Here is a 12,818-nt window from a genome sequence, read left to right on the forward strand (position 1 = left end):
TATATATATATATATATAAAGTGCCAAACGTTTGCTCGTTCCACATAATGTTTTAAGTCATTGTTTGGATTTTGGACTGTGGGTCAGACAAACCTTGACCATTAGTTTGGGCTGCAACTGTTATATTCATTATTGATTAAACGGATGATTATTTTCTCCACTCATCAATTAAGTGTTTGGTCTAAAAATGTCAGAAAGCAGTAAAAACCTTCCAATCACATTGGCCAAACTGCTTGTTTTGTCTGACCTGCAGTCTGATATTCAGTTTACTATCACAGAAGCCAAAACACAGAAAATATTCACTTTTAAGAAACTGGAAGCAGTGAATGTTTGGAATTTTTGTTAAACTGACTGATCAATTATCCAAATTCTTATCCATCTATTATATTAACTGTTATCTTGAGACTCTTCTGAGTCCCCATCTTCACTGGTGTGAAGGTAATATAAATGTCTAATCAAGTCCAATGAAACAGAACTGCTAAACTAAACAATTTATTCAAACTAAACACTTGATTCGTTGTGTACAATTGAGCTGTAATAGCCTCCACAAAAACAGAGACAAAAATATGTCAGTCACACACATTATCAGAGATATCACATGTAGAGACAGATTGCTTTTCCTTATTATTGATCACATTCATGCACACATTCAAATAATATAAAGTATTTGTGGTCTTGATCTACAGTATCTATTTGTAACTCACGCACATATGCACGGAACATTACCTTGGAAATAGATGAGTAGCATTTATTTTATTAACTATGTTTTTACTTTCCGTGTACAAGAACAAGACTCGATACTGACACCATATTAACAGAAATTATATCCACGTTTCTTAAAATATCTTTTCAACTGCAGTCATCATTACAGATGTTTCCAGGAAGAGATAAATTGGCTTAGAGCTTCTCTTAAGCACAAGTTGATAACAAAACTGAAGGCTGTAAGAGCAGAACATTTTCATGCTGGTATAATTACAGAGTTTCTTCATGTCTTTACAGTAAACAGAGGTAATCGCTGCTGCAGTGCAATGAGTGCAACATGAAATGATAGGCTCAACTACACAAATTATCACTGAAGATGGCAGCCATCCATCATCTGTATAATATAAAGCATTGATCACTGGAGATAATGTTATTATCATAAAGGCTGTCATAACATTTATTGCAGCAAGTTTCACATCCAGCTAACTTAAGAGTTAGTCAACTGCAAACACTAGTATTTTTTCATTCATTTTAAGTGATTTGACTCATAATCCATTTATTAAAGTAACAGCTGAAGTAACAGTTGACAGCAATTTATAGAATATTTATAGAATTAAAAAACAACATAATATAATGTAAATTTAAAAAAAAAGAAACAAAGATTGACACGTTTGCATTTCTGTATTTCAGAGAAACAGCATCACTAACAAGCCCAAACAGATGTCCATAACAGCTGGAATAAGCTTTTCAGGTCCCAATTCTTTTTACACAGATGTGGAGTGAATTCATCGTACCGTCTATGTTTCTGTGTTTTTGGTTTAGCAGGATTTCTGTTGGTGTTCGGAGTTATTAGTCATATACATATTGTTCTTCCCTTGTTGTTACTTTTTTTTTTAGTAAAGACAAAGTAAATAAACATATTTCCTGTACTTGTATTTGAACAGTATAGGACATATACCTTTGTTTAATGACTTTAGGTCCTGTGGCAATAATGATAACTGGGTCAGTGTGTACTACTTGACCAATATTTTACTCAGGAACAATTATTTGGTTAACTTATTTTTTGTTTGTTTTATTATTTTGATGGCATGGATAGCCATTTAGTTTGGGTTTGAGTTTTAGTCACATTAGATAAAAAAATACTTTGTCTGGACCAATTGTGACCAAATTACGACAAAATACTGAACTTGAAATTCAGGATAATGGTGAGTAGAGTTAATGTCAAGGTAAGGACATGTAGTCAAAACCATTACAAGCCTGGACAGACTGACAGGATCATATACTGACAGACTTACTTACTTTACAGTAATAAAGTGAGGTTTCCTTGGCTGAGCAGCTGAAATGTTAATCTGAATGAAATGTAAAAAATGGGCTGAATCTCCATAACATGGTTTAAAGTTTAAATGAATCTGCAGGAAGTGACTCTGGTATTCAAGGCCATGTAAAATTAAAGGCTGTAGTTGAGAGCAGAATATAAATGCTGAAACTTCAGACTTTGACGCTCACCAGGTCTGACAGTCGGTGTGAAATCTCCAATAAGATTATGGCAGTTGTAACCTGCATGCATCTATGTTTGTATTAGCATCACTGTGCCGGACCAAACGGGAGCCATTTGGTATGATTTGTCAGCTCTGTTTGAGATGCAGTGAGCTTTATTCAAAAAGCAGTCCTGAAATGTACACGCAGGTTCACACTGATTCATGTGAATCCATCTAAAAGTATTAAAGACCACTGAATGACAGAGCACGGCTAGAACAAACACATATATCCTCTTCAACAGGGCCTCGCTCTCAGGAACTTCATCCAGTTTTATAGTTGTATCCTCATCAAATTCACACACATTGTGGTACCATATGCATATCCTGGCACACCTAGCTTTTAGAAAGTTTTATAATTTGATTTCAAAAGTGTTTAATTATTTTAGTGGCAAGTACAGTTTTAGTGCCAGCTTTAATAATCATGACCTTTCTTCTGGAGATTTTAAATAAAACCCTTGAGGAGGAAATCTCTTGTACAGTAGAAGTTATTTCTGTAACACTTGGTGTAAATTTGTGAATTAGATTGATTCTGTTCTAACAGCAGAGACAGACAGTAGTGATGAAGATGTCATTGAGGCACAGACCCCGGAGCTGCTCCATAGACAGTGAATAATGGAACAACTCCTGTGGGACTCCTTGACAGCAGCCACAGTCATTTTACTAGGACATGGGGACATTTTCTGATTTACAGCGAGCAGATTTACATTTAAAAATGTCCACAGATTCAGTCTCCAATCCAGTGCCAGTTCACCTGTGACATCTAATGACATCACCAGCTGAGGTTGAGCTCTGATTTCCACCTTAGACAAGGTGATTTTGATGTACAAAATTTAGTGCATGAACATAACTCAAACTCTGTAGGGTTTATATTTTTTAGGGTGGATTTTTCCTTTTGGTATTTGGTCTTTTATACACCTGCTTGCAGTATAGTAGAAAGGTTTTCTACAGAAGTAGCAAAAGAACGCGCATTATTTACTCAAGTAGTAGTACAGATACTTGAGTAAGACTGGTAAAAATAAAAGTAATGCTTCAACTTCTTTACTCACATACAAGTGAAAAGAGACAGGCTCTGAAATGTACTCAGACTATAGAAGTAGAAAGTAGTCTCTTGGATTTACCATTTGTTTCTGTGCTTTGCTAACTTAAACCTCAAACAGGGTCGAGTCTCCCTCTCTTGTCTATTTCGACTTGTTACGTAGTTGCGTCTTTTACACTGTTTTCTTCATGTTACGTCTGTCATACATGATATTCAACAGTCTTGATGTTTGGAAGGCGTGCAATGGTGCAAAAAGAATAATAATCAATAACCCGCTCAAAGCCTGTTTTGAAAATATGAGGAGTAGAAATTAGAAATATTTGTGTAAAAATGTAGGAGGTAAAAGTAAAAAGTAAAGTACAGACACCTGGAAATACTAAAGTACAGTAACAAAGTACTGTAAAACTTTAATGAATAGCCCAGGGTTTTATTTGCTCCAATCACTGAACTCAACTTGCCTTTATTTGGAACAGGCGTCTACATGATACAGGCCTTTAAATCTTTTTGTTCAGCAAAAATGGGAAATACTATCAAATTGTTTATTTGAACCAGAATAAATATTAATTACTTCTATAAAAATTGGGCTATCGAATAACATTCAATAATCATTAATTCGATAATTTGGTGCTTATGGTTTCTGTAAAATGAACTGAATGACTGAATATAACTGATTTAATGATGTGTACCACATTCATTGTGACAGTTTAAACATTTATATTTGTGTAGGTGATGTGGGCTTTTGGTGAGGTTTTATTCATCCAAAGAATTTGTAGAAAATCCAAACCAGGCCTCAAACTGACCTGTGTTTATTTGTCAAAAATGACCCTGCTTTTCACTGAAGTTTTACAGTATATGATTGAATCACTTTTGGCACCGCTGCCTATGAGCCCTGGAAGGTGGGGGATCATCTCGTGTGAGACACTTCCCAAAGCCTTTTCTTGTACAAGCAGTGTTCTTGGTAAAATACATTGTAAACTAATGCAGCTGCAACCGCAACCACGACCACAAGAAATCTCAAAATTCAGATCCTTTACATTTAGACCTTGTAATTTCTTGATATGACAACATAATCTGTTGCTATAAAGAGAAAGGGTTCTTCTTTATCTAATACTAATATTAGATATGCTGCTGTGACATTAAAAGCAATATGCTGTCATAATAAACTCAACTAAACTTTTACAGTAACTGATGTGAATCATTTGCACACATGTACATTTCTTTAGGGGTCAGAGCCCACGCAGCAGTTGAGGTTGTATGGGGGCACATATGGCAGTGTAAGCACCGGAGAGAGTTTAATTAACAAATCTGAAGAAAATTTTACTTACTCTATGACATGTCATATTGCTTTCTTTCTGATAAATGTATCCCTCGCTTAACTCGTGTACGGTCCATGTGAAGGATGAACTCACATCATCTTCATATCATCCTCCCACTGCTAACCAACCCTCTCCTTCCTGGTGGGATATTAATGACCTGCAGCCCAGATATATTGTCAGGAATACAAAAATGGAAATGTGTCTTGGGCTCACACAGCTGCACACGTGGTTTAACACATGTCTCGTGTCACTGCATTAGTTCAGCAATCTGACTAAAAGCAGCTTGTGTGTGCAGCTTCCACTCCCCGTTGAAAGGGAGACTCTACGGAGTGGCTTTCACCTTACAAGCTCTGACGCATGAATATATGGCAAAGAGCAGTTTTATCCCTTGCTCCTTTTGCAAGTCTTCCAAATCACTGTCCACATAAAATATAGTACTATCTACAAACTATCTTGACTATATATTTGGAAAACTACAAAAAGTTTAGTTAAGAAAGTTTCGATTACCCAGAAGTATATTCTATATATGTAATGGATAAATTGACCTTGTGCTCCAGCACTTTACATTTCCATCACGTCTAGTCTCCAGTAACTCTTAAGAGATGTTTCTGATCTGCATCCAATTACAGTTGCGCTCTCGTGGTTCAGTGAAGCATCAGAATGGCTCTGAATTAATATCTGCTCATAGGTTGTGATGTTGAGATTCAACAAGACTGCAGCTGCACACTGGAAGAAACAGGCACTTACCTGAATGCATGCTTTTGTGCACTGTACAAATGAGGCAGAATCCAAACCACAGTAGATAAAGGAGAAAAAGATCCTCTACACTCTACGTTTTACCTCTGACACTCAAAGCCACAAGGCTTACTCGTGCATTAAGCCACATATAACTGCATTGTAATTGCCTTTTTTTGAGAGTCAGAGAGGTATTGAGATACACACCAGGGTGCCCAGGTTGTCATAATGTTATGGCTGATTGGTGTATCTATCTATCAGTGTATCTATCTACCTATCTATCGTGTGCCGTGTGCAGCATAAAATCAGGTCGTAGTTGCTCACAATAACAGAAAAAGGGTAATTATTATTACCTGAAATCTTCATTAAAATGACAACAGTTTGTTTCACAGCACTAACGTGGCCAGCTGTTCGCTGCCACGTTATTATACGCCTCAAATATTTACCATAACACATTTATACCTCCATGCCTTCAAAATGTCAGCAAAGCTGGCGTTCAGACTCTAACATGCTGCCCTCCGAGGAACACTCTGATTTCATATCCGATATAAAACAGAAATGCCACTGAACTGCTGTGGCCTACATCAGAAAATAGAAGGAAAGAGTGCAAATTATGTTTGCTAAATGACACAAAGGGCAAATATAAAAAAAAGGTGATGAATGATTTTGAAGATTATTGTCATTTATCTTTTATTCATCACGTTAGGGAGATGAAGTTAAATAAACTCCATGTTACAATCTGCAGTTTGCTTTATCTAACAGTAAGCTGTGAGGACCATTTATGCTGACAAAAAAAAACCGAAAAAGCTACAACAGTTTTTTCCCTGCAGTTAACTTGCAGCCCTTTTCTAGACACATGGACATCAAAGTCCGATATAAACTTCGATCTACTGAAAGAAAAAGTTTTGGTATACAGTGTGACCGAATCTAACTCAACTGAAAGCAATAGATAGAAATATCAAGCCATGCATTTGTTTCAAGCAAAAGAAGACTCGCCGCCTATAATTTTTCTGCTGTGAATAGTTGCTTTGATTGCAAATGTCTTCTTCTGCTCTGTCAAAGTTAAAAAAAAAAAAAAGAAGCTCTAACTTGTTTTCTGTATGCCTGGTTAACAAAGAAGAGCTTTGAGGCTACTGTAGTCAGCCTTTCCACTGGTCTTGTGATGTGGCATCATTAGAGGAAGTGCTACTGGATTCCCAGAGATATCAATGCTGCTGTTGACAGCCAAGTATAACAAAGTGCTTCAGACAATCAAAAAAGCTAGGACCATCAGACGGTTTAATATTGAATACAACTTAAATAAATATACTGTATGGGACATCTTCATGATAGTGATAGGCACTCATATATTGAATCAAAGCTTAACAACTATCACATCCTTTGGGAGTATATAAGGTTAATAAAGGAAATTGAGGCTGTAATGTTGATCTACCTCATGAGTATTTTGCACATTCTGTGTGTTCCTTATGTCATTTCGGGATACCTTTTGCTCGACTTCTCAGGAATCAAACCCTAATACATGTTGAAAGTCTTGGTAATTGCTCTAGGTTGACATTTCGCTCAATATCCCCACTGACATGAGTAAACAGTCACTGTTCAGTTAACGTCACCATGGACAGCCCTGACCACAGCCTGAAGAACTCATAGGTTATTGCTTTAAAATTAAAGCGTTTCTCTTGTGTAAAGTGCATTTCAGATACCCTATAATCAAAGTCCTGCAGCCATCACTTGACATGTGTATCCTCTTTTCTCCAAGTCTAGCTCAGAACTAACATCAGTAGGTTTGATGGATCTGACAGAGGGAAGTAAGAAAATCCAAACACTGATCTCAGACTATTTCCTGAGATTTGGTAATAATAAATAATGAAATGAAAGATCTGCACACTGCGACTAAGGTACAATAAAGTCAAAGCGCAGACGTTTTGGGCAGAGCCCTTTCTCAGCATGTAAAAACAAACTACAGGCCCACAGGCGACCCACATATAAACACATCCACATGCAGGAGGTTTAACACAACATGTCATCATAATCATTATCATCATCATCGTGTTGATGGCACAATGGGCCGGTATACAGCAGATGCCTGCAGGGGGAGTCAAAATATACTACAGTAATCCACAAACAGACATATAGCAGTTCTGTGAGGCTGAACTTAAACACAGCTGTAGTTAGAGCTCAATACTCACATCAGCATGCTGACATGTCAGCGTTAAGCAGGTATAATGTTCACTATCTTCATTTGGCGTGTTAGCATGCTAACATTTGCTAATCAGCACTAAACAGAAAGGACAGCTGAGGCTGATGGGAATTTGATTAGTTTTGTTATTTATTTCAGGTATTTAGTTCAAAAACCAAAGCAGATACCATTTGTTTTAAAGGGAGGCTATAATTTGTTTTCTTATTTTCATTAGAAAATGCTAAAAATACTTTTTTTTGTAGTTTTTGTTTTTTCCATTCTTAATTTTTGAAATCAGAAACTGAAATTAAAAGAAGGAACACAAACTTTCAAAGGCTTTCTGTGTTAAATGTGGTGATATATAATCAAATATATATATATATATATATATGTGTGTGTGTGTGTGTGTGTGTTTCTATCTAATACTGTGTGTTACTTGTGTAGATATGTATACAGAAGGCTATTCATTCTCAAATTGTCTTTTCAATGAGCCAACACTGAATTCTGATTCATCTGTCAAGTAAACAAAATCCATCTGTCCATTCACTCATTTCATCCTGCTCAGGGTTGCCTGGGGACTAAATTTAGAGGCTACAGATCATCTGAGCTGCATAGTTTAGGATTTTAGGAGAAAAACCGAAGCAAATACTAAAACCAAACTTCTTGCTGAGAAGCAACTGTGCTAACAAAAGAGCTACTGTGTCACCCTTTATGAAAACCAAAAGTTGATTATGCTCTGCAATCAAGAGTCAAACACACATCTACCGTAACAGCAGGGCTTTCAGTCATTCTCATCCTTTATGCTAAAACTGACACTGACACATAATGTTAAAGTATATACAGCACAATATTGACCCTTTTCTTTCTTTAGCATTTACTGTAAAAATAACAGTAAATATACTGTTTCAAATCTGTGAATTGAGCTTTAGCAGCATCGTGTAGAACAACAACAGCCAATAGTTGCTTCAGTCCCAAGACAATAAATTCACTGCCACTTCACAAAGTGATGTTGGTATGTGGCTTGAGTAAAGCTGAACTGTTGTTTTTTTTGGCAGTTTGGACTGTTTGTGTTAGCAAGCAAGTTCAGAGAGAGCAACTACTGATACAAAATACAAATCTCTCCAGCACAACTGTCCTTTCTCTCTGCAATCTTGATAATCAATTCAATTATTAATAATAATTTAGTTACTTTAGAAATGGAGGATTAGCTGAGTTATCCTATATAACCCTAGAAAACAGAGCCAGGTTTATTGTTTGGTTTTCACATAGATGGAATTTGCCTTTGCATATGGGTGCATAACAGTAAACATGTTACAAGAAAAACATGAATAATAATATAAAAAAAAGGTAAAAGCAATAGTATCTAACCAAATAACCATGATACATAAAACTGAAAAAGGCAGTAGAGATGGATTGCATCTTGATTTACTCACCAGAGGGGGCGCGCTCACACTCCTGTAGGTTACACTTCTGGAGGCTCTCAGGCTGCGGCTCATGGTCACATTGAGCTTGATCCACTTCTTCATCTGCCTTTGTGTTAACACATTTGATGAGCCGACGCTGCACTCCTCCGCCGCAGGAAGCTGAACACTGCAGAGAGAGTTATTAATTCATATTTTAAATAGCAAAAAAAATGTTTGTATGTCATTATTTATAATACCTTTTTTTTTAATAACAGCCTTAGGTTGTCAAAACTTTTGTAGTTTTGTTGTGATGATCTTTCAATTTTATCTGTGTTGCTGGACCCTTCTCTTCTCCAGTTACTTTGATTGAGACTGACAGGGCAGGGACTGAGTTCAGTAGGTTCATCATGCAGTGACCGATAACTGATGGCCAAAACCAAATGTCATTTCAGTTCATTACAACAAGGCTGAAACTGTTGTTTCAGGTTTGCCTAGTACATGTAATTTATCAAAGGTCAGAGGTGCATTTTAGGGACCGAATGCTTTATTTTTCATTTAGGATTTGTATTGAGTTTGATTCAGATCTTTATTTTTCCACAAGACAAGAGAAAAACACTTAAACACACTTTAACAATTAAAATCATTAGTGCTGTACTATGTATGCAGTTAAGAATCGAACAAAAGGCTTTTGATAAAAGCCACAACAAGGCAATAAAGAAGTAGTAGTTGGGCTTTTTTGACATCTGTTTGAGACTGATTGTGCTACGTTTATGTCAGTCAAATCTGGCAACACTGGATATATTCTCATTATTTGTACATATTTTGACAGATGCGCACAGTAAGAAGACAGTTTGACAGCAACTTCTTCTGTAAGCATTACCTTGTGCTGTTGTTTGCATGTGATTAATTCCCAGTGTCATAATTCAGAGTGGGTCAGGTTAAAATGAGATGATTGCATACAGCTGTTTGTGTACAAATCTCAGGGATAATATTGATTTTGGGTTCTACAAATGATACCCCACAGTTAAATAATATGATTTTTATTTTATTTTACACTGCCACTTAATCAATGTGACAAAAGGTAAAAATAGAACTGGATATGTAGGATTTCACCTTCTGCCAATTAGTTAGAGAAGTCAATTCTAAATCTAGACACAGAAGTCACACATGTCATTTCCTCCCCACCCACATCCAGTGACCAGGACCTCAGAGGTTACGGCTAATTTTCATGTTCTTTATGTCACCTCAATAACCACACATGCTCCTCCACTCTGTCATAAACGTAAGATCCTTGTGTTATTAATAAACTAATTAATCAGTATTATCTGGTTGGTCTCCCCGGGTTAAACTGTACATTCTGTGTGGCGTATCATGAACCACGTTTTATAGGTTTTCTGTCTGTTTTTTGTTTCTATTACAGATTTAGAAACTGCACTGACTCTACAAAAGGATTGCATTTTTTTGAAAACACTATCAATTATCCTGTGACCCTGAACAGGATCAAGAGAGGTATAGAAAATTAATAGTGGGATGAGAGTCATGAATTATTTATTGATTTGTATACAAGTTCTTTAAAATGTAATTTAGATAATTTGCCCCCCCCCGGTAATAATACCACATCAAGTTTAAATCAATGACAGGGAATTACAGTCTTCATGAAATTGGCCTATGAATCACACATCATGCCGGATAATTTATTCTCTCTTGTTTTGAACATATTTTTGTGTCTGTTTGTGTGTGTAGTGTGTGTGTGTGTAGTGTACCTGTCCCCAAGATCCAGTAAGCCACTGAGTACAAGACTGACTATGACATGATTGGATGTTGCTGGGCTGCAGGTCCCTGTTGCATCGATCCTCCTCTGGACAGGCGACTATACGCTGCTGCTCACCCCCTCCACACACCTCAGAGCACTGAACAACACAAAATGAAACTCATGTTCTCTGCACTTACTGCTAAGGTTTCACAGTGGAGGAAATAGTATGTACTAAGAGGTTTATATGGGTGTATTTGTATATTTTATAGACAATGTGCACAATTAAAGGATAATACCAGTACTTTTGCATGAATCACCATTGCACTGCAAACTTTACATTAGACAGACTGTTGGTTTCTATATGCTTGAATGTATTTTCTGAACTTCCAAAGAAGCCACTGGCTTTTGTTCTGAAATGATGAAGTGAAGTTCTCTTTGTTCAAATACTTGTTGGAAGCTCTGAAATCCTAAACTTCCTAACAGCAAACATTTTACTGCACTATGCCATCAAATTCATATTAAACCTTTCATGACAAAAATAGTATATTTAATAGTTGACTGTCCTCTGTGTTTGCCTTTCCAACAGTATATGAATGATCACGCTTAAATCTCCTAATCTCCTACCACTTAGGCATCAACCCAGAAGACCAATGCACCATTAAAAAACTACAATAACAACAATAAGATAATGTTATGCAACTTTTAAGTGTCTGCAAATTGATTTGAATTCTGGTGTGAAATAAATAGGAAAACAAATAAATCTATTAAAATGCTTAAAGGAGATCGCTGCATGTCAGATAAACTTTTTAACATTTCCTTCCATTTTATCCTATTCAAAAACCAGAGAGTACACTACCGTATCTTTTCACAGTCTTTCTCATTATATTGCCAACTACTCACCTGACCCCAGGAGGAGGAGTACCACTCAAGACATGGCTGAAGGTTACAGGGAATCTGGGTTTGTGGCCTGGAGGACATGGCCCTGCAGTGGAAAGGTCGTAGGGGTCTTTGATCCCGCATGTCAAAACACTGGACCTCTCGTGATTTAACACCACCTTCACAATTCTTGGAGCACTGGGAAAAGACATGCCACGATTGTTATTCAAACAGCATGAGCTACTACTTTCATCCCATAGAGTCGTTTCATAGTCAAAGCAACTGGATTTTCTATGTGGTTTTAATGGGTTTCATCACTCATCTAAGATATTTTACTGCTATGAACTCAGCTGAAGTGATGGATGATTAGCAAAATGTCTTCAAGAACAAATAGCAATTCCAGTTGCCACTGACTTACTACATCTGAATAACTTAAAAATATGCATAGACGGTGATAACTGTGAATATTTATAACAAGAAAATCCTCTTAGGACAGCCTTTATACTGAAAGCACTTCTGATTTGTCCAGGACTTTATCCTCTGTGGAACATGAATGTCTGTGTCAAATTTTATGGCAGTCCATTTGATAGTTGTAGAGATATTTCAGTCTGGACCAAAGTGGTAGACAAACCAACAGAACGACCTAGCTATCACTACAGCCACACAGCTAGTAAATTAATAAAACAAATTGGTGTCATGATATCTGTGTTTTTAAAATATACCTTTTGCAGTCCATATACACAAACATATACACAGCTATTTTTAAGGTAAAAGCCTACAGTAAATCAATGACCACATCATACATTCATGTTGTTTAGTATAACAGTTAGTCTCACCTTACTCCATTCTTCAACTTTCCATGTGGAGCAGGGGCGCAGGTAACATCGCTGGGCTGGCGCTGGCCTCTTGGCTGGATCACAGTCAGAGTCTGAGCCAGTGCTGCAAGCCAAAGTTCTCCAGATGGCACCCAGACCACAGCTGGTGGAGCACTGCCCATAAATGTGGTAACACAAATGAAAACACTACTTACTATTTGCAATTTGAAGACTGGATGCACAACCAGCTCCAGCAAGCACAATAAATCTCACTGATAACGATGCAAAACAGGGAATTCTGAGATTGTTTGTGTGTATTGTGGTCAGGCTTTAAGTATTTTCATGATATGCAAATAAATGCTCATTCTTTAAAGGTTGTGTACAACACAGCAGGGGTGAGAGTAGCAGCAACTGCCTGTCAAATATACTATGAGAATGCATTATATAAGCTGACATTAGCTGGGTTAG

At 36.9% G+C, this 12,818-nt stretch overlaps 1 protein-coding gene across 1 annotated transcript in view; it reads right to left on the reverse strand.

Moving 5' to 3' along the window:
- The window catches only part of LOC118320674 (A disintegrin and metalloproteinase with thrombospondin motifs 7), a 78,928-nt gene that overhangs the window by 5,989 nt on the left and 60,121 nt on the right, over positions 1-12,818 (reverse strand). Inside the window, 4 exon segments of the mRNA XM_035651692.1 lie at positions 8,937-9,093; positions 10,670-10,816; positions 11,560-11,733; positions 12,372-12,524. Coding sequence (XP_035507585.1) covers positions 8,937-9,093; positions 10,670-10,816; positions 11,560-11,733; positions 12,372-12,524 — 631 coding nt within the window.

This window comes from Morone saxatilis, unplaced genomic scaffold (assembly GCF_004916995.1).
Source record: "Morone saxatilis isolate NCDOM2014 unplaced genomic scaffold, NCSU_SB_2.0 Contig11, whole genome shotgun sequence".
NCBI lineage: Eukaryota > Metazoa > Chordata > Actinopteri > Moronidae > Morone > Morone saxatilis.